The 22,197-nt window shown below is 43.4% G+C and overlaps 1 protein-coding gene across 4 annotated transcripts in view; it reads right to left on the bottom strand.

Annotated features, from left to right (window-relative positions):
- Window positions 1–22,197, bottom strand: part of JARID2 (jumonji and AT-rich interaction domain containing 2) — a 277,296-nt gene that overhangs the window by 119,346 nt on the left and 135,753 nt on the right. Inside the window, exon 1 of one of the 4 annotated variants that reach the window (XM_034961486.3) lies at window positions 1,704–1,841. The exons of the other annotated variants lie outside the window; for them this stretch is intronic. Within the exon in view, the coding sequence (XP_034817377.1) occupies window positions 1,704–1,770 (67 nt within the window). The 5' untranslated portion in view covers window positions 1,771–1,841. Of the gene's footprint in view, window positions 1–1,703; window positions 1,842–22,197 lie in introns of those variants that run through there. 4 annotated transcript variants of the gene reach the window in all.

Raw genomic sequence — 22,197 nt, 5'->3', positions numbered from 1 at the left:
GGTCAAAAGCCGCCTACAGAAGAAAACTGACTCAAGGCGACAGTGGGCTTAGGCTGATGTGTAACCATGAGCGGCAGAACAATGGCATCACTGCAGAGCAAGGGAACTCAGTCACATGAAGGAGACGGAAACACAAGGGCATTTTTTTTTTTGAGATTTTTTCTAAGACAGATAAATGAGCCCAACATGTGGAAAGTCTTGTGTTCAGATAAACTAACAGGCCCAAATTTGATTTCTCATCTCACAGAATTTGCACTTCTCAAAGGGAGATGTCCATGAACACAGCATGTTCACAGATAGCTAATGATATTCTTCTACCTTCAAGTAATTACAAGTGTGTATGTACTTAGGTCTCCAAAGCTTCCTATCATCTTTACCCCACAAATGTAAGGTACCAAAAGAAACCAGGTATCCAATTTGAGCCAGGCTCTCCAAAGATAGGCAAAGCTGCTGCTTTAACTCGATCGACAAGTGCCATAAAGTTATCGGTTTGTGTACTAATCTGTAATGATAAATGGGCAAAGCTCCACAAACTTTGTGTCCTGACTGACACCATAATTTGTAGATAAATAAATAGCCACACCCTTTGCCCTGAAACCTCTCTGGGCTGCCTTCATTCCCTAGGATAAAAGGAATCTCTTGGAAGTTCTAAGTTCTGTTTTCTTTGTAGCATGACTAGGAGGGACAGTAGTTCCCCTGTTTCCTTATTACCTCACTCACATATCAAGAAATCAACTGCCCTCCTACTTTTCAAATGAATATATTCAGAGAGGATTAAGTAGTCCATTCAAAGTAAAAAAAAAAAAAAAAAAAAAAAACCTGCTGACAACAAATAACTTCAGAAAGGCCTACTGCCTCCCAGAGCAGCATTCTTTCCACTACTGAAATATAATGAATGGAAGCAGTACAGAAAGCAGCACTATAGGAATGTGGCCATGGAATCTGCTAAGATTTGAGGCACCAAACATTGAAGGTTCCTCAAATTCATCTGTGTTTACAGACAGTAATACAGACATGAATTAATGCACGAAATTCGGGAGAAGAATCAAGAGCACTCGAAGTTTAAAGCTTTTAGGTCTCAATCCAGAACCACTTCAGGTCTCAGGATCTATTTGCATGCCTCAGTTTCCTCCATCTTTCAAGGAAAGATGATGGAGGTAGAAAAAGAAAGGATTAATGGAAATGAAAGCAAACATGCTGTTTATGAAGGAAACCAGAGCTATGGTGAGGATGAACTAATTAACTTTAATCAAACATTTATTTTTAAATGCTGGGAAATGATCAGATAAATTGGTAATAAAATAAAAGGGACCAGCTATAGCTGGATGGCATTCAGTCTCCAGAGAAATGTCTAAAGTCATACAAGCCTGATTGAAACTGCAGCTTTGGCCAAAATGGTCAACAGAGCTTAATGCTTTAAGAGCGACATTAATTCTCTCTTGTAAATTTCCACAGTGCCTTTGCAGGAGCCACCATTGCCCCTAGGGAGGATATCAAAGCTAAAAGAATATTAATATTAAGCAAATTGCAACACTTTTTACATAGTCTCTCATATATATATATATAGCACCTTGCCATCCACAATGGATTTAATCAGGACCCCAGCAGGGAAACCCACAAAGGCCTATTTCTCCAACAAAAGCCATACCAGCCTGAAACAAATCTAGAGCTATTTGGTTTGTCTTTTATTTATAGGAACAGACCTTCTATCCCAGGTTCCTCAAGATAAGCCACCAAAAACTGCACCTGACAGACCCGTGGAGCAGCCATCCTCAGAGCCGGATCATTGCAGAGAGACAGAGAGGAAGAAGGACAGAGGGAGGGAGGGAGGAAGAGCGCAGTGAGGCAGGCTCCGGAGCACTTGTCAACAATCCTCCCCTGTACGTAATAAGCAAGCGGCAGTGCAGATTCCGCGCGGCAATAGGACGGCCAGAACAGCAATGGGGCCGAGGGGGAGGGGAGGCAGCCAGGAGAGAAGGTTATTTATGTGCAAGGGAGGGAATCGAACACCAAAGAGGAGGGGTCTCCGGCTGGCTCCCCCCACCCTGATAAATTAAAATGAGAAAAAGGAAAAGAGTCACTAGCTTTTCATCCTGCCATTTCCCCAACCTGCAATGCAGACAAATCCGAAGTATAGAATTTCTGACATATGGGGGGGAGGGGGACATTCACAGTTTAATTGTGCACACTTTTGTGTCCCCAGCCGGTCAGATGCCCCCACCCCATTGCCAAGCACACCCCACCCCCACAGACAGCGGACTCCAGGGCGCAGTTTCAATGGCATCCCTTTTTAATATCATAATCTGTGTCATTCAGCACTTGCCTTTTATTTATTTTTATTTGTTTTTTTGGCTGGGAAACCTGGGCAGCTCTCCAGACAGACTGCAGAAATCTCTTTCCACATGCTCCTCCTCCAGCCCGCCCTCCCCCTTACTCTGATTCCAGCTTCCACGGAGCCTCATTACTTATGAAGTGACCGCATGGGCCACCGCTGCCCCCACCAACAACACAGGGGCACCCCTCCCCCTGCCCTGCGCAGGCCCCTCCCCGAGGCACATAAATTGATCTAATCTAATCAAACAGAAGCTGTTTTCTCTCATTGTTTCTTGAGGATCTTTCACAGAACTGGCTCTGTGGTCTGGCAGCTGCTGGGAGGGGTGAAAAAGGCAGGAGTCCAACTGAGGGCTGGCCAGCTCCCTGGCCTCAGACAACTGGAGTACACATCTCCTTTCATATGTTATAGCTTTTTGATTTTTAAAGTCAATTCTCTTGAAGCCTTTCTTTGAACTTCAACCAGCAATGATAATGTCCAAAACACATGCTCTCAACACTACCACATGCTTCTCTTCATGCCCTTCCAAGGGAAGGAAGATGGTGGCCAAGTCCACATGGCACTGGAAGTTTTCCTCAGATGCATCCAGAGGAAATGGAAACATCCCTTACTAGTACTTTCAGTTTCTTCTTTCCTAGTTGTGGAACCATCTAACGAGGCCCTTCTGGGTTCTAATACTTCACACACAGTAACTTATTTATACCTCACAAAAACCCTGAAGGTAGATGTCAACTTTGCTCAGGAGTGAAGTCACCCAGGCTAGCGGGTATTCTCTCCACAATGGCCAACTCTTGTTTCCTAAATAATTAAAGCTCATGAACATGCCACAACTTCTTACATCAAAAATATATAAACATAAATATGTATATACATGTACATAAACACACACACACACAAACACAGACATCATGAAGGTAGATGATGGTCCTCCTTAGTGTCTAGTTGATATCCACCACTTTAAAATCATAATTATACATAGGGCCTCAGAGATACTCTACTACAATTCCCCCACTTCATAGATGATGAAACGGTGGCTAAAAACAAGTTTGTCTCTTAGCAAAGGTCACAGAGGTAGCTCCTATGTCTCAACAGACAGGAGGCTATCCGAGAACCCAGTGGCACTGGGGAAGAAGGGGTGGGGTAACCTCAATATACAATTCCCTACAGAACATAGAAGGCTGGAGAAGAGGTGCTCTCCAATGGCTGCCAGGGTGAGCCCCCAGAGCAGACCCTTATTTAGTGCTCTATAGTGCAGCACGTTCCTGTTAACAGCGAACAAGTGTTTGGAATGCACCCCACTACAGCGTAAGTCATACAGAGTCAATTAAAGGACATTCGGGGGATGACTATTTGGCCTTTTTCCTCTTCCTTCTACTGGGACATGTCTTTTGGCTGCTTCAATGATCAACAGCACCCAAAGCAGAGAATTGGAAAGGAGACCTGAGGCAGATATTCTGATTATGCTAATTCTCAGCAAGGTTGGTAAGAAAAGTAGAAACGCCGAGACATAAACAGTTGGCCAGAAATGAAGTTTCAGAATCACGTATGATTAGTGGTTTTCCTGAACACCCCCAGTTCTGTCACTCAAACACTCAGAGTGCACGCAGGCATCAGCACTAATAAAACACTATCTGCCCCTTTCCTATCTCCACTGCTTCCTCCTCTTCTAGTCAACTAAAGAGAAACGGGTATTTAAATTTTAAGAAATAAGAAAAGCCTGACCATCGTCATTACTTCCTGATCATGCAGGCAATATTTCCTAAAACACAGTACATGCGAGTCAGTCCTGTGTCTGTCAGGCCGGGAAGGAGACTTAACAAAACTCTCCATTGTAAATAGCCATAAGTTTTAGACTGTTTACATGAAATGTTGGTCCCCTACTAAAGAAGAAACATGCAAACTACCATATTAGACTCACAGCATCCTCTGGAAGACCAAGAATAACACTAAGAAATGGGTTCAATTTAGGAATAACAACACAACTTACAATATTTAAAGACAAGAAAGAGCAGAGGGCGGAAAGACTGGGGAAGAACTTTTCTTTGCTCCATCCATGTTCATTAATAGGCTGAAGGCACCACCATCTAAGTTTCAATAGTGAAATATCAGAGCAAGTCATAAATCTTAAACGAAAGTCCTCTGAATAATCAATCCACTTTAATTTTTAAGGATATAAAGAATATCTGTGAACCCGCAGCCAAACCAAACTACTCAAACATACCCTAAAGCCTTGCCTATGTGCTAACTTTTTAATATTATAACATAAACATATATAAATAGCATTTTGTTTCACCGCATTTGATTATAAACTTTACAAAACAGGTTCCAATGGGAATTGGGTTTTTTCCAACTCAACATCAAGTTACTAAGATCCATCCGTGGCCTTGCTTATTATATCGCTTGCCTATCCATTTTCATTATTACACAATGGAGTATTTATAATACTACACAGCTGATGAATGGTGGGTATTCCACCATGATTCTCATGTCCAAGGGCATCTAAGGCGCTTCTAGTTTATTGCTATCATGAACCATGTTGCAATTCCTCTCTGCAAGTCTCCTGGAAATCATGCACTAGAGTTTCTCTTAGATAATATTTGGGACTGGAAGTGGTAGATATCCTTGGATATGCAAATGTTCAAATTTACAAGTTGAATGGCAAATCAGTTTCCAAAGCAGGTGTCAACTTTTGATTTTGCACCAGTAATGTTACCACTGGAATCTCAAAATGTTTAAAGACCTTCTATAACATGTCACAAGAGAGACCAAGGAACTCTACTAACTCTAATTCAGGAGAAGTCAGAATTTTCAGATGGGATCTCATATTCACAGTAATTCTATGCAGACACCCAGGTTCATGGCTGCCATCCACCTAATTATCACCTCAACCCCAGGACCAACCCCAGTTGGTGCCTTGGTATTTCAGTACCACGCAATTAATAATTTCCCCAAAACTACTAATCGCAAAGGAGGGGTAGGGTGGTGTGGATTGTCGTATGATAGAAGAGAGTACAAGGTTATGATGCCAGAGAATTTCACGTAATACAGAATTGTAATGATCATACAGCATTAGCCATGTATTTGTAATGATATTTCTGTGTTATATGGATGAAATTACGTAGTATTGACCATGTCACATAGGGTGTGATAAAAATTAATGCAGAAAGGTGATCTACTGTGCTAATATTTGACTTTCAAAAACATCATTAAAGTGTGGGCACTCTGTGACAGCAGTATAGTAATAATAAATGTTACCTGTTGGAATTTTATTTAAATAAAAGTTAATACACTGGCACTATACCAACCAGAATTAGGTACACACAGTCTGGCTTGAATGCTTTCCAAGAAGGCTTGGTAATTCCTGAAACACCAACAGTGCTGAACTTTGTAATGCATGTGGCTGGCCCGATAGCTAACATGTCAACAAGGCCACACCGTACAATTATAAAATAATACCAATAATTACAAGAACATAGTAGGGTGACCCGGACTGGGTGACGGTATGCAAACTCGTGAAACTAACTGGGTTGTTAAGGCTACAATTAAAGTAGTTGTTCCAATTCAGAAGCTATCAAAAAAGCCAACACTGTAGCCCTCCTTATACGGATTTTAGATTTCCAAGGTTTCAGTCAGCCATGGTCAACCAAGGTCTGAAAATATTAAATTAAAAAATCCCCAAAATAAACAATTCATAACTTTTAAATTGCACACCATTTTGTGCAGCATGCTGAAACCTTGAACTATCCTGCCCAGGACGTGAATGATCTGCACTGTACAGTATTTATGTATAAGCAAAAAACACAGTATATATAGGGTTTGGTAATAGCGACAGTTTCAGGCATACACGGAGGGTATTGAAATGTATCATCCATGGATATGGGAGGACTACTGTATTCTACATGAATTTTTTAAATTAAAAAATACTGACTTATTTGATAAACACCTTGCACTGAAAACCTTAGTGGATCATAGCACACACAGCTATGATTAAGAATGATTAAGAAAAATCATAAGACTTCTCTCTGCCTCAGTTTCCTCACCTGTTAAATAGAAATAAGGACAACACTGGTGTTGGAGGCATTAATTACACAAGTAAAAGGGTTTGTGCTACACTGTAAACATACAGGGCTACCTACAAGCATTCATGGTAATAAAACACTCAAATTTTGGTTCAATATATATTGTTGGCTTTTTGGCTGGAAAAAGAAACACATAATAAAATGTACTTAACATATTTGAAGGTGATCCGGTTAATGAATTTTAAAAGGTGAACACAGAAATAATGCCAAGTCAAACAAGATGATCAACCTTTTTCAGAATATTTTGAAAACATTACTCAATAGTATAAAGTAAAATTGAACCAGAATCACAAAAAAGCTGTTTACCTACTTCGGAATAGTGAAGAAAGGAAAACTGTATATTAAAAGCACTGAGGCCACCTGCGGTGGCTCAAGCCTATAATCCCAGCACTTAGGGAGGCCAAGGCAGGCAGGTCACAAGGTCAGGAGATTAAGACCATCCTGGCCAACATGATGAAACCCTGTCTCTACTAAAGTACAACAAATTAGCCAGGCATGGTGGTGCACACCTGTAGTCCCAGCTACTTGGGAGGCTGAGGCAGGGGAAGCACTTGCACCCAAGAGACGAACACTGCAGTGAGCTGAGATCTCGCCACTGCACTCCAGCCTGGCAACAGAGCTGGGAGCGGTGGCTCATGCCTGTAATCCCAGCACTTTGGGAGGCCGATGTGGGCAGATTACCTGAGGTCAGGAGTTCGAGACCAGTCTGACCAACACGAAGAAATCCCATCTCTACTAAAAACACAAAATTAGGCCAAGCATGGTGCCTCACACCTGTAATCCCAGCACTTTGAGAGGCTGGGGCAGGTGGATCACAAGGTCAGGAGATCGAGACCATCCTGGCTAACACGATGAAATCCCATCTCTGCTAAAAATACAAAAAATTAGCCGGGCACAGTGGTCCACGCCTGTAGTCCCAACTACTCAGGACTCCCGGAGGTTGCGGTGAGCTGAGATCATACCACTGCACTCCAGCCTGGGCGACAAGAGCAAAAACTCCGTGCCCCCACCACCCCCCAAAAAAGCATTGAAACAAAGGGCTGATAGGTCAAAACTGAAGAGTGAGTAATCACCTTTTCGAATTTCTGACTCTGACAAAAGTAGTACTCTCATATGCTGCTAGTGTGATTAACTGATAAAATCTTTCAAAAGAGCAACCTGGAAATGGAGGTTAACAAATCTGTAATCCAGTAATTTCTAGAAATTAATACTAACAAACCAATAACAGAAGCAACGATTTGCTTCTAATAATTAGTTTGTTGGTTAATACAACAAATTAATGACAGAAGCAAAAATTTCTATGTAGCTTGTTTTAATTATTTTGTCGCTTCTTTGACTGGTTTAAATTCTATGTCCATTTCCCAAAAAAAAAAAAAAAAGGAATTATTCTACGTCGGTTTCCTGGGCCATGCAATAGACCGATTAGCAATGCTTTGGTTCTGAATTACTGCATGAAGCCACTGGGGTAGCTGGGTTGAGTCCTGCATGTGTGGCAGCTGACACATTCTCTCCACTACTTGACCCTTGGAGCTTCGAGGCCTTTGCACATGCTGTTCCCTTTTCTGACTATTCTCTCCTCTGCCTAGAGAGTGCCTGCTCCTCTTTCCATTTGACAGGTGTTATTCCAGTACAATTTCAAAATGTACAAAGGTAACATTTACCCAACTGTCATGTTTCTTCAAGAAGAAGATTTAGTCTTGCTCATCTTTTGTTTTGCTTTGAGACAGGGTCTTGCTCTGTGTCCCACGCTGCAGTCGAGTAGCGCAATCTAGGTTCACTACAGCATCGACCTTCCGGGCTCAACCAATCCTCCCACCTCAACCTCCCAAGTAGCTGTACTACAGGTAGGCGCCACCACACCCAGCTAATTTTTTATATTTTTTGTGAAGATGGTGTTTCGCCAAGCTGCCCAGGCCTGAAGCGATCCTCCCGAGGCACCCCAGCCGCACAAAGTGCTGGGATTATGAGCATGAGCCACTGCATTCGCCTTGCTCATCTCAATAACCCTCCAATGCTGCATTGCATTTATGCTGTCAAAGAGTAAGCTGTGTCTCAAGGCCAATCCAGGGCTGCGTAAGCCTGAGGTGCTCTTATCTGGGAAGTCCCACCCTACGTACAAAGCACCTAACATTCAACATTCTCTGGGAAAGGCAAATGTGTCAAAGAACTCTCTTTATGTTTGAAATTATTAGACTAGAAATAGCTCATATACTTTACAATAAATTATGAGATCTCAGCACTCACTGATTAAAATGAGAAATTCCTGGGAAGTAGAAGACCTCATCTTCAGATTTTCAGATGAAATATAATTTCACGAGCACTGAATTTAACAAGCAGAAATCTAGACATACGATGTTTTCTAGATACTTGGGCCTTTATTAATTACAATTTTACAGTTTTTGTTTTTTTGTTTGGAGGCTGATTTTGTTTCTGTAACTAAAGCAGTTTTGCATCTTTCTCAAAATATGTGCCTTTTATATCCTGCTAAGGTAACCTCATTCTGTTACTAAACATTTAAATAAATGTCAAAACTACCTAGAATCCTCCTCCTCTTATTTACACAGTGAAATCATCCAAGTCCCAATATACCAGTAATCACTGTTAACAATTTCGTGTATATTCTTCCTGGCATTTTCCTTAAAAGCTTCATACATCATGGAGAAGACCAGAAATAACCCAAGTGCTGCAACGATAAATATGGAACATCATTTATGGTATTCTCTCCAGTGGCAATCTTTTACAGTTTTCTGAAATCTTGAATTTTTCCACAATTCAGATGACTTTCTTTAGTAATATGGTGAAAGGCAATTTTAAAATTTACATGGTATCACAGGGAAACTGGCTGTGTCAACAGCACAGAAGTAGAGTCAATCACAAGAGAATTACTCAATGATGGAAATGAGATGGAGCTACCAACATTATTTACGTGGAGCTAAGGGAAAACCTACATAAGGTAAATGACAAAGGTAGACAAAGATAATTTTGAACTCAGCAATAAATTGCTAGGCTGTAGTTTATTATCTTCTCAATATAGTGGCACAGATACCATGGGCAAACATATTCTAACATTGCCCAAAAGACTAAAAGGCATTTGAGTAAAATATCAATTTTTTTTTTAACTTTGTCAGAATTGTCTACATAACACACCATGAGGATAGCTGAAGGAATACCCAGAAAGACTTCCTGCCAAAAGCAAGAACAGAGCATAGGGATACACAGGAAGAATTTCACCACCATTTCATGCGTATCCTGTCTCTATGGCTGCACTACTGATAGCCTCTATCCACGCATGGCTTTTTAATTTTACATTAACTAAATCAAATACAAAATTCAGTCTCTTGGCCAGGCATGGTGGCTCACGCCTACAATCCCAGCATTTTGGGAGGCAGAGGTTGGCAGATCACTTGAGGTCAGGAGTTCGAGACCAGTCTGGCCAACATGGTGAAACCCCATCTCTACTAAAAATACAAAAATTAGCCAGTCGTGATGGTGGGCGCCTGTAACCCCCGCTACTTGGGAGGATGAGGCATGAGAATTGCTTGAACCTGGGAGGTGGAGGTTACACTGAGCGAAGATCGCACCACCGCACTCCAGCAGCCTGGGCAACAAAGCGAAACCCTGACTCAAAAAAAAAAAAGTCTCTTAATCACAACAGCAAAGCTCCAAAAGTTCAAGCATCACGGGTAGCTAGTGGCTACTATATAGGACAGCACAGACACAGAACGTTTCCAACATCACACACAGTTCTAATGGGTAGCAATGACCTATAATGCTGACCATGCTGACCAACATGTCTGCAGCAGTCCCTCATCCCTCTGTCGTCCCCTGTTACAAGCTTAGAACCCCCTCCTCACCACCTCCCCCATAAACAGGGCAAGTCGGACAGAAGGTGAATCCTTTTCAGGGGGCAAACGCAGCAGCAGGCTGACAAATCACCTTAAATTTAGCAGCAGATGGCTCGAGGTGGTAATCAGTCTAGCTTGTAGGGGAGGGGAGAAGGGGAAATAGAGATTGGAACTGTTAAAGAGCCCCAGGCTTATTCAGAAAACTAAAAACTGTAGGGAAAACTTCGTATACAAACGAATATCCCAAAGGGTGATTTTAATTAGAAATGGTTTTAGGCCACCTTAATGTGGCTTGACAGTAAAGGAAGGACAGCAATCATCAACTAATACCCTGGACAAAGTGCCACTAAAACCTAGGCCAAGTTGGACTCACATTTTGCCACCTCCAGACACACACACACACACCACTCTGGGATCACTGCACTGGTGCCTTCACACACCAAAGGACAGGGTCAGTAGCCATGAAGGGCACATTTCCTCCAGAATACTTCTCATTCGCTTCCCTCCACATTCTGCAAAAGCATCCAAATGCTTCCCTGACCCAAAAGCATGATAGAGCCACCAAAGTGGGAGAGCAGGAGCATGCCTTCAACACCCCAAAGCCACTCACCACTGAAACAAAACCAAATGAGACAAAGAGATCTAGTGTTTTGTTTTACCTAAGGAGGATGCCAGTGAAGGCATGCCTTGCTCCTAGACACCCAGTTACTGGTAGAACTAGAATTACGATCCAATGTCAGTGCCCATTCCAACATATCAAATTTTTGATGCATTCAATATTGCTTGAGATGGCTACAGTCCAGGAATTCTGGTTTAATATGATTTGACAGATTGCAAAGTGAATGGTTGCATAACACAGCCTTTATCATTTCTAAAAAGCTGCCTAAAATAGATAGGCCTTAAGAATTTTCTTTTGTTGACCCTAACTTAGAGCTTGTTCCCATCGGATGCTCTCCCACAGTCACTTTCTCCCCTCTGTCTGTCTCAGGCCTCCCCACTGACCCAGCTGGCACAGATCTAGCCTCCATTACATGCCACATGCTGGCTCTGAAACTCTCTACTAGGGTTCCTCAGAGACTTCAGAACCCAACAGTCTGTGGGGCACCCCTCCTATACAAACCTAACACCAACTACACCTACAGGGCAGCTTTCACCAACACCGCTGAGGATGCCTTGCTGGGGAAAACTAGAGAGGCAATCCTTCCTTCCATGCTTGTCAGGGCCGCAGCACTCTCAGCTCGCCAAGTCCTAGGGTGAGGCCTAATTACAAGACATTGGCATTCAGAACCTAGAAGGGGGCAAACCAACGTGAAAACCGTTCCTTAGGTGTCCTGCTTCATGACAAAGCTACAGCACAAATAGGAAGTCACGGGGTACTGTATATCTACAACCTCAATAATGATCGCCCTTTTAAATGTTTACATTCTTCCAGGCACTAAGAACCTGAAATAAATCAACTTCATTCATCATAAGAATACCACCTCTGAGGAAAAAAAATTAGTATCCCATTTTCTGAGACGGAAAACAACAAACCAAAGAGATGGTGGTATCAAGTTTGTCGGTTTTCTGAACCCTTGGTGGGACCCTGGGCTATACTTACAGGGATGACAGTGTGATCAACAATTTCCACTAGCAGAGCTGGAGGACTGCGGCCTCCAGCTGGACCTGAGCTGGCAGGAGGGTAGATGCCCAGCCATTCTCTCCAGGAAATCTCTGATGGTCTGTATTCATGGATCCAAGGACAACCCAGTCTTCCTTCAGTTTTACAGAGCACACATGAGAAGGCCCAGCTTGCGTTTCCAGAGATGTCCTGAGCTCTGTCAACAACTGCCTACCCCCACAAAAGGACAGGCACAGAGTTTCTCACAGAGGGGCTAAGAAATCGGCCAGCAGGGATGTCAACATCCACTACCAAGAACAGCCACTTGATGGCAATCTTAACCTATTCCCTTGGAATTCGTCCATGAAGGGAGACCCCAGAAGGCTAGAAGCACCAAGCATGGGCTGCACAACGTGGACAGAGCTAAGAAGGACGTCCCTGCTTGACCTGAGTGTGCGGCAGTGCGGCGATGAACGGATAGAGAACCCCACACCAACAAGCACTGTTGGGTTCTTCTCCATATCTAGGCTTCTCTGGGGACTAGGCAGAAGTGGCTATAGGCTCTGCAGTCAGACAGCTCAGGAGCATGGAAACCTCTCGAGCTCCATGGCGCACTCACATTGGGTTTCTCATCAGACTGAAATGCAAGTGGACAGAAGACAACAAATATGAGAATAAATCAAAGGCAAGTTCCTCCTCCTTACTGTGGAAACTTGTTCTCTGAAACAGGGAAGGGCAGGAGGCAGGGGGTGAAAAAAGTGGACTTTCCTTAGAAGGTGGGACACCTGTTGAATAAAGCACTCAAGCACCGCCCTCTTCATTTAAGTTGTCAAAGAAGGAAACTAAAAGCCATGTGCATCTCTAGGAAAAAAGTCTCTCCAGTTAAAAATAGAAATACACTGTAAATTGCTGCACTACACACTTCTATTTTTGGTAGCAGGAAGATGAACTGAAGGGCTCTCTGAAACATCAAAACATCAAAGGGTGGGAGGGGGTCCATACCATCATATTACCATAAAATAGTCCACTGTCTTAGCTAGGATAATGACACGTTTCCACAGAGGGTTCGACCTCACTTTGTGTGGTGGCTTCCCAACTCCTGGCTTCTCCATTTATAAAAAGAGTTCAGGCAGAGTGAAGAGTTTGCCAACATTTTCCTCAGAGGGATTCAGAAAGTGCCAGCTGAGAGCCTTCCAGCTCACCCTTTAAAACTCTGTAACACTTTCCAACTGAGCAAACTGGAAGGCCCTTTCAAATGACACTAGGAACAAAGTCATCTCATGGAGGGTACACTGCTGGGGGAGCCCCTAGGGAACAGATCACTCTAGATTCATTCTTCTAAATTCACTCTCAAAGGAGGCAAGATGCTATTTTTCAAATAAGCATTCAAAAGCATGGGTCCCTTGGTGAAAACCCCAATCACATGGGATGGAAGCAGACTATCAAAAATAACAGTGTTCCAGCCTGGGCAATACAGTGACACCCCATCTCTACCAAAACATTTAAAAATCATCCAGGCGGTGACACGTGCCTATAGTCCCATCCACTCAGGCGGCTGAGGTGGGAGGGCTGCTGGGGGCGGTGCACGCAAGCTGCAGTGAGCTGAGATCGTGTCACTGCACTACAGCCTGGGCAACAGAAAAAATAAAAACAAACAGTTAAATAAATTGATTAAATATAAAAGACAGTTAAATGATTGCAAGATGGAGACCTTGGACTGCCTTCATGTATCACATGGCAGCATAACTTTGAGAGCCATGGAAAGCTAAAAGGGGACTACCACTTCAGAGACCACCAGAAGCTAGCCTGGGAGCCTCTGCACGTGGCCTTCCCCGTCACCAAGACGGCAGTACCAAGCATGAACAGGCACCCACCTAACTGCAAAAAGAAAACAGGGACTCAGTTAAGGATTACCCAGATGACAAGGGCAGGGCAGATCACACAGGAAGACAACCTTTCTGTGTATACACAGAAAGAGCTGAACCAGCCATTAGCTCCAAAGCATAAATGAAGCAAGAACACTAGTAACAGGTCAGGGAGAGAAGCTATGGGGTCTGAAAGCATGCGGGGCATGAGTTACCATGATACACAAGAGACAGCTCTCCTTGGATGTCAATGGCAGGGTACAGGTTTGGCCTTGCCAGTTTATAATCAAGAATGGGATGTCACTGGTGAATATAAAATATTATAAAATATTTATATATTTTATATTATATATAGTTTGTTGTAGAAAAATTATATATATTTTTTATAATATATTATAAAATAGCTCATGTTTCTCTCCTCATCCCCACACCTCCTTGAACGATAGACTTGTACTGTTTTTATCATCCTTGGGAAAGAAATTATGAAGAACCTAAATCTGGGACTCTACAGAAACATTTTAAAGCCTATAGAGGAAGCTAGAAGGATAGATGAGATTTGGCAGCAGGTGAGCTTAAAAATCAAATTGTAAATTAAGGGATTTATGAAATCAGATCTAAGACATTCACAAGCACAGCAAAACTACCCTAGTCCATTACAATAAATCTGATAGTAATTAAAGCTACTTAAATCCACATATCACAGAATTCGAAGATTTAGAAAACACATGAAGTCTTTCTCTAGCAGGGGACAATATCACTCTACAAGAAAGAACGTTAATAAATCCTATTCACAAACAAGTCACCTCTGGCTGTAGGAAGACCTATCTGGTGACCCTGCAGGGTCTTTCCATTCTATTACACGTCAAGAATAAAAAATGGTTGGGAGTCACAAAAGGTAGATAAGATGAATTACTGTTAAACAAATAGGATTCCCTCGACCTCAAAAGTCCTCAAATAATTCCACAATGCTTCCCCAAATAATCTATGACAACAGAAACATCCTTCCAGGACCATCACAACTGCCATCCCCCTGTCAAAAGCAGTCACTCCATCCAGGCTTCTCAAAGGTCAAACAGCTCTAAGGGTTTCCTGACTTACCAGGAAAATGTTCTAGTATCACACAAGCAAGAAAGAAAACATGCTGCAGATTAACATGGAGTTTAATATACAGTTAGAATGGAATAAAATTGTCACCATGTCCAAGGCCTGCAGAGACTGTAATGTACTCCCCACAAAGTCTTCTGTTGAAGCTCTAACCCCTAAGGTCCATGAGAAGGTGATCGAGGTTAAATAAGGTCATAGGGGCACAGGGCTCTGACCTGAGAGGGCTGGAGTCCTCGCATGAGGAGGAAGACTCAGAGGAACCAGCCAAGAAGAGGGCACTCAACAGGAACCCAGCTGGCCAGCACCTTGATCTTGGACTTACAGACACCAGAACTGTGAGAAACGGAAATTTCTATTATATCAGCAGCCCAGTCTAAGGTAATTTATTATGGCAGCCTGAGCTGACTAATATACAGACTTTCACCACAGCCGCAAGACTATGATTAGCAATCCTATCCCACCACAGGCACACGCACACTGTCTTTGCATCCTCAAGGGCGACAAGGAGATCATGGGCTCTTCACAGGATTCAATCTAACTAAAGACACACTGCACTAGCAAAAGACATGACCTACAGATGTCTTTATAGAGTGCCTCTGGGGAAAAAAAGCCAAGTCTGGGACCCTAGCTCCAGAATTTTTAATTATTAACATTAATACACACCCAGGCTGAGTATTCCGAACACTCACAGATTAAAAACAGTGGTGGCTAACGTGCTATACGAGAAAGGTGACACTGAAGACAGTCAGAATGAAGCCTCCTCCAAAGCCCATCTGCTCTGAGTTTACACAACAGTTCAGAACAAAAACCATGATGCCAGTTTAATAGACAGTCTGACTCTGAGAATGTCATCATCTTTCCAATCGCAGGGTTCTTATTCCAACACTGTGCCTACATAAGCCACTTCTGGAGCTGCTAAGGGGATGCACATGGGCCTCTGGCCTTGAGGCACTTTCAGTCCCCAACACTCTCAGACATTCAGCACATTCTGGACAAACATCATAAACCCATCGATAAGCATAACAGCTCTTAAAAATACAGGCAGTGGTGTTGAGGAACTCCACAATGAGCAAATACATTTAAAGAACTCAACCGGCCAGGCGAAGTGGCTCACGCCTGTAATGCCAGTAGGAGGGGGGATCACCTGAGGCCAGATCTTGAGGTTATAACGCCCTCCAGCCTCGGTGGCAGACCAAGACTCTGTCTCTAAACAAACAAATAAACTAACGTGTCAACTGTACTGAAGGGAGAAGGAGGAACCTTTTCAGCGTGATAGGAAGGTATTTTATCTACACTGGAGTGTTGCTCACTTGGTTCTATGTGTACACTTGTCACAACAAGACATACTGGAGATATGTGGTTTCACAGGCTTTCCTTAGTTTAAACACATACATACACACACACCCACACAGAAGTAGAGAGAGGGAGAGAGAGGGGGAAAGGAAGGGGGAGAAGAACAGGGAGAGGGAGAGGGGTGGGGGAGAGGGAGAGAGAGCTATCTGGAGTCAGAAGACCTGGGTTCAAACCCTGATTTGACCACTTCTCTGCTAGGTGGCCTTGCACAAGCTGCTTAACACCTGAGGCCCATTAAATTAACCCCAAAAATATTAGTAAAAGTACAAAAATCATCAATTGAGAATTAAGAGACATAATTTTTTTACTTTTTCTTAAAAGCCCAATTCTAATTTAAACCACCAAGCAACATACCTTGTACCTAAACAGGGATGCGATGAATGTGGTTCAGAAAGAAAGGACACAAGGCTGACCCTATTCCAAGAATCTCTATGATAGTGAGACATATCACACAATTATGAATGCACATTCCCTCTGGCAATGGGGAAAATAAGATGAGCTGACATCTGGGGGCCTAGGGTGTCACGGTGTGAGCATTTCTAAAATGAAATCTGGAGTCCCAGTTGGCAGACTCTCAGTCCCCTGAACAGAGAGTGGCACATCCACAGCATGGCAACAAGAGGTGCTGGAAAGGGGGCGGCAGAGACGTGGGTGGCATGCAGGTGGGCCACTGAGCCGTCTGCATGCTCATTCACACAACACAGACTTCGGAGATCCCAGGCACAGGGAAAAGCAGCAGTCAACACAAATGAATTTTCCTCTCAAAGCGCTTACAATCTAATGTGGCTAGACACATTAGATAATTATCTATATAAATAATATCTATAAAATAATATCTATAAAAAACTATATCTTAAAAAATCTATTTTAAAAATCTATATAAATAAATAAATTAGAATAAATACACGCACATGCCCCTCCCTCACAGTACTACAATGTCAGGCAGTGAGAAATGCTGTGCAGACAGACTTCATAAGGTAAAGCGCTAAGGAGTAACAGAGGCAGGCACCCTTTTTACTAGAATGTTCAAGGAACATTCCGGGGTATGGGGGCACTTAAAGGGGAACCTGAAACATACAGAAAGATCAAGTCACATAGATACCAGAAGGGAGAGAATTCTCAATAGAAGGATCAGCGAGAGCTAAACAGAGTATGCTTTGTGTATTTAAAATACCAGGAAGAGGGACAGAGACAATGAGAACAGAGTGATATGGGGGCCCAATCAAGTGGCCAGCCATGAGGATATTTTGCTTTCACATTAAGAGGATAGGCAGATATGCCAGAATCAGAACAGAGCATAGCACAGCCTAATTTGCATTTTTAAAGGTTTATGCTGGCTGCTGCCAGGAGGAATACAAAGGCAGAAGCTGAGCGAGCACAGGGAGGCTGCAACATAACCTAAGCTAGAAAGTATGACAACGTGGAACAGGAGCAGTAGTACAAGTTCAGAATCAAAAGGTACTGTGAGTTTCAAACAGGTTCACTAAGGACTAGTGAAGTGGCTCACACCTGTAATTCTAACACTCTGGGAGGCCAAGGCAGGAAAGAGGATCACTTAAGCCCGGCAGTTCGAGACCAGCATGGGCAACACTGTGTCTATTTGCTGGACATGATGGCACATGCCTGAAGTCCCAGCAACTTGAGTTCGGGGGGTTGGGGGGGGGGGGTGTTAAATGGGGAAGGAGCCCAGGCTGCAGTGAGATGTGATAGCCCCCACTGCACTCCAGCCTAGGCAACATAGCAAGACACTGTCTCCAAATAAATAAATAGTAAAACAGGTTAGCTAAAGCTAAATGCAAAAATCTGAAAAAAGAAGTAACAGATGACTCCAAGGTTTTGGCCACCACAACTAGAACAAAGGAACTGCCACTTATTGAAAAAGGGAAGAAGGGGCAAGCGGAGAACAGAAGCAGATGAGAGACCTCACAGATAGTTGGCTTTGGGACATCTTAACTTCATGAGGCCTATCCAAAAAAAAAAAAAAAAAAATCAAAGTGGGCCAGGCACAGTGGCTTAAACTTGTCATCTCAGGACTTTCGAAGGAACAGCTAAGCCCAGGAGTTCAAGATCACCCTGGACAACACAGGGAGACCCCATCTCTACAAATAATTTAAAAATTAGCCGGGCGTGGTGGCACCCACCTGTGGTCCAAGCTACTCAGGAGGCTAAGGCATGAGCCTGAGAGTCGAGGCTGCAATGAGCTGTGGTCGACCCAGTGCACTCGGGCCTGGCCCACAGAAGAAAATCCTATCTCTAAAAAATAAAAATAAAAAAATAGGTTGGGCACGGTGGCTCACGCCTATAATCCCAGCACTTTGGGAGGCTGAGGCGAGCAGATTATCTGGGGTCAGGAGTTCGAGACCAGCCTGACCAACACGGAGAAACTCCATCTCTACTAAAAATACAAAATTAGCCGGGCGTCTTGGCGCATGCCTGTAATCCCAGCTACTCAGGAGGCTGAGGCAGGAGAATTGCTTGAACCTGAGAGGCAGAGGGTGCAGTGAGCCAAGGTCGTGCCATTGCACTCCAGCCTGGACAACAAGAGTGAAACTCCATCTCAAAAAATAAAATAATAAAATCAAAATGCAGCAGTCAAGCAGGCAGGTGGTGTTCAGGAGATGTTCAATCACAGTAAATGCTGCTGAATGGGCAATTACACCCCAGAATAATGGAAATGTGGCTTGGGCAATCATTACTGACCTTGATAAGTGGCCCAACGTGAGGGGTTTAAAGGTGAATGGCAAAGGAAGGCTGGGGGATATTAATATGAATATAAATAGAAGGGCATGGAGACAAACCTTTTAGACATTTTCTTATGGGGGATTTTGCTATAAACTAAGAGAAAGATACAGCAGGCAGGAGATGCAAGAACAAGGGAGGCTTTACTTTATTATGGGAAAAATAAGAACATGTTTCTACAATGGTGGGAATGAACCAGTAAAGAGAGGTAAATGATGAAGGAGGGATAATTTCCAGTGTGATGTCATGGAGGGGGAGTTATTAATTTCATCCGCAAAGAAACTAGAGAGACCCTTATAGAAAGAGCTTCAGCTTAAAAAAAAAAAAAATCCCAACCTGGGCATGATGATACATGCCAGTAGTCCCAGTGTCTCAGAAGGTGAGGTGGGAAGACTGCTTAAGCCCAGGGGTTTGAGGCCAGCCTGGGCAACATGCAAGACCCTGTTTCAAAGAAAAAAAAAAAAATTCTAGACTACAACAAATTTCCATCCATTTGCCTTCCCCACTTCTTTGAAACTGAACTCCTATAAAAACTGGCAAAAGCAAATAGGCTGTAGCAAATAGGCCCAACTAGAGCTCAGACTGCTCTCCCTCCCTTCTGTCTCCCTACACAGACCACCTCCTCCGCCCTATAGCCCTACACATACAGACTCCACTACCCAGGTGACACTACCTGAGTGCTGTGTCCCTCCTAAAGTTGTCCAGGATTGGATGGGAATGATGATGTAATCAGGGAAACAGAGCCCAGCTCACAGAACTGACAAAGGAGGCGGGCTGAGAGAAAGAGAGGGGCAGTGGGTGTCAAGCACAAAGTGACCCGAAAGAGGAGCACATTAACCTCCTCAGGCACCTCCATTCTTAACGCTCCAGGAAATGCGTGCAAGCAGCCATGCCTACTAGGAAGCGTGGCGCCTCACTGTCACTTAAATTGGATTTCTGGTTCCAATCAGGCTTCAGCATGATCCATTCCTTCCAGTTAAGTTTCTCATCAAGGCTCAAAATTCCTCATCTGTAAAATGATGAGTTTGACCTATATACTTCTAAAAAGACTCTTCCTGCTCTAGCAGTCCTTAATTTTGCACACCACTCCTTTGGCGTCAGACCAGTACAAGTGACTTGGCCACGGAAACCGGCCATTGCAGCCATTTGTCCCACTAGATTATGACACCAACAGTCCAGTCAAATATTTGCTGACCCCTGCCACCCCAAGGTCTTGCTCAGAAATCTCTCGCATCTTTCAAGACCCCTTTGCAAGGCTCATGGATATACAATTTTTCCTGTATCTTAGGACTGGGTCTCTGACATCATCTGCCTCCCTGCTAGCCTCCTGCACTCACCCATACACTTGTTTGGGGTTTTTGGTGTGTTTTTGGTTTTGTTTTTTGAGAAAGTCTCACTCTGTTGCCCAGGCTGGAGTGCAGTGGTGCGATCTTGGCTCACCACAACCTCTGCCTCCTGGGTTCCAGCAATTCTCCTGCTTCAACCTCCTGAGTAGCTGGGAGTACAGGCGTGCGCCACCATGACTGGCTAATTTTTGTATTTTTAGTGGAGACGGGGTTTCACTATGTTGGCCAGGCTCATGATCCGCCCGCCTCGGCCTCCCAGAGTGCTGGGATTACAGGCGGGAGCCACAGCACCCGGCCCCATTTGGTTGTTAAAGCATTTATCCTACAGTATTTTATCCTGCTTCACAGATTTTAAGTTGCACCTATTTTTCTCATGTTAAAACATGCATCTCATAATTAAGCTGTCCCACATTCATAATTGGAAGCACTGTTTTGTTCTTGCTTACTGATACGTAACATAATGGTGCATCACTCAATGACATCTTAGAAGGGATGAAATAAGGTATTAGGACTTGACCAAAATAAGCAACTTGATCTCAGTTTTTATACCCACAATGCCTCCCACATAACAAAAACTCCAACACTTACAAAATGAAAATCTGAGAAATGCCCCACCTACATCACTACATCAAAAAAGCAGCTGAAAGACAAAGAGCCCAAGCCTTCTCGCCTTTCCACAACAAATGTAGCTTGCTTTGTAAACAAAAAATAAGTTGTTTTCAACAACATTGAAGCCCTTCATTTCACCCAGCTTTCTTTCACGCAGAGTGTGTCCTCACATCAGGGGACACAGGAGAGGAAAAGAAAAAAGTCTGGAGGCCAGGACACAGGAGTGTTAGAGAAAACTCAAGCTGCAACTGGTCTCCTTACAGCTTGCAGAGGAGGAGACTAGCACACAGACATCAACACTTCGGTAAAGCTGAAGCATAAACCACTGTTTTTTTTTTTGAGACAGGAGTCTCCCTCTGTCGCTCCAGCTGGAGTGCAGTGGCACGATCTGGCTCACTGCAAGCTCCGCATCCCGAGTTCACGCCATTCTCCTGCCTCAGCCTACAGGCACCCGCCGCCACGCCCAGCTAATATTTTTTTTTTGTATTTTTAGTAGAGACAGGGTTTCACCATGTTAGCCAGGATGGTCTCAATCTCCTGACCTCGTGATCCACCCGCCTCGGCCCCCCAAAGTGCTGGGATTACAGGCGTGAGCCACCGCGCCCGGCCCATAAGCCACTGTCTTCAGAAGAATAATAATAAATGATAATGATGAAGTAGGCACCATCTCTAGTACAGCTAGACCTGAAAGTTTCCAGCAAAAACAGAAGGGACAGGTGTTTCCCTTCTTAGAGGGAAGGTCACTTTATACCCCAGACACTCATTTCAAATATGGCCCATAAATAAACTTACATAAATCAGATCATGTGACCTGACATTTTTTTATTTTGACTCACAAATACGTTTTTATGACTTGTGTGAATATATTTTGTGAACAATGAATTCACAGTCGGGCCCACATTTCATTCCACACACATCAAGAATCTTTGGAAATGACTGAAAGATTCTGAAAGGAGTTCAAAATTATATTTCTTAAAGGGGGTTTGGGGGGTGTTGGCTACAGAATGTCCTACATCTGCGCTTCCAATACTGGTCCTTGGCTACAAATTGGCAGCTGTTGCCAAAACATCCATGCACCACCCGTCCAGTGAGTTCCAGCCAGCCAGAACGACAACAGCATTAAAAACACAAAACTCTAAGTGAGGAAATGGAAACTAACGGATGCATCTGTGTGTCTGACTGAAGACAGGAGGAAACCAATTCACAGTCTACATTTTTGATACCCTCTATCAATTCAATTACAAATCATAAATAAAGCCCAGAAACACAGTCAATAAATACTTACCATGCCTTCCAAGGTTCTTTTTCCCAATAAAAAATTCACT

Source organism: Pan paniscus, chromosome 5 (assembly GCF_029289425.2).
Source record: "Pan paniscus chromosome 5, NHGRI_mPanPan1-v2.0_pri, whole genome shotgun sequence".
NCBI classification, from domain to species: domain Eukaryota; kingdom Metazoa; phylum Chordata; class Mammalia; order Primates; family Hominidae; genus Pan; species Pan paniscus.
The sequence above is the reverse complement of the archived record's forward strand: the minus strand, read 5'-3'. Positions and strand labels throughout refer to the sequence as shown.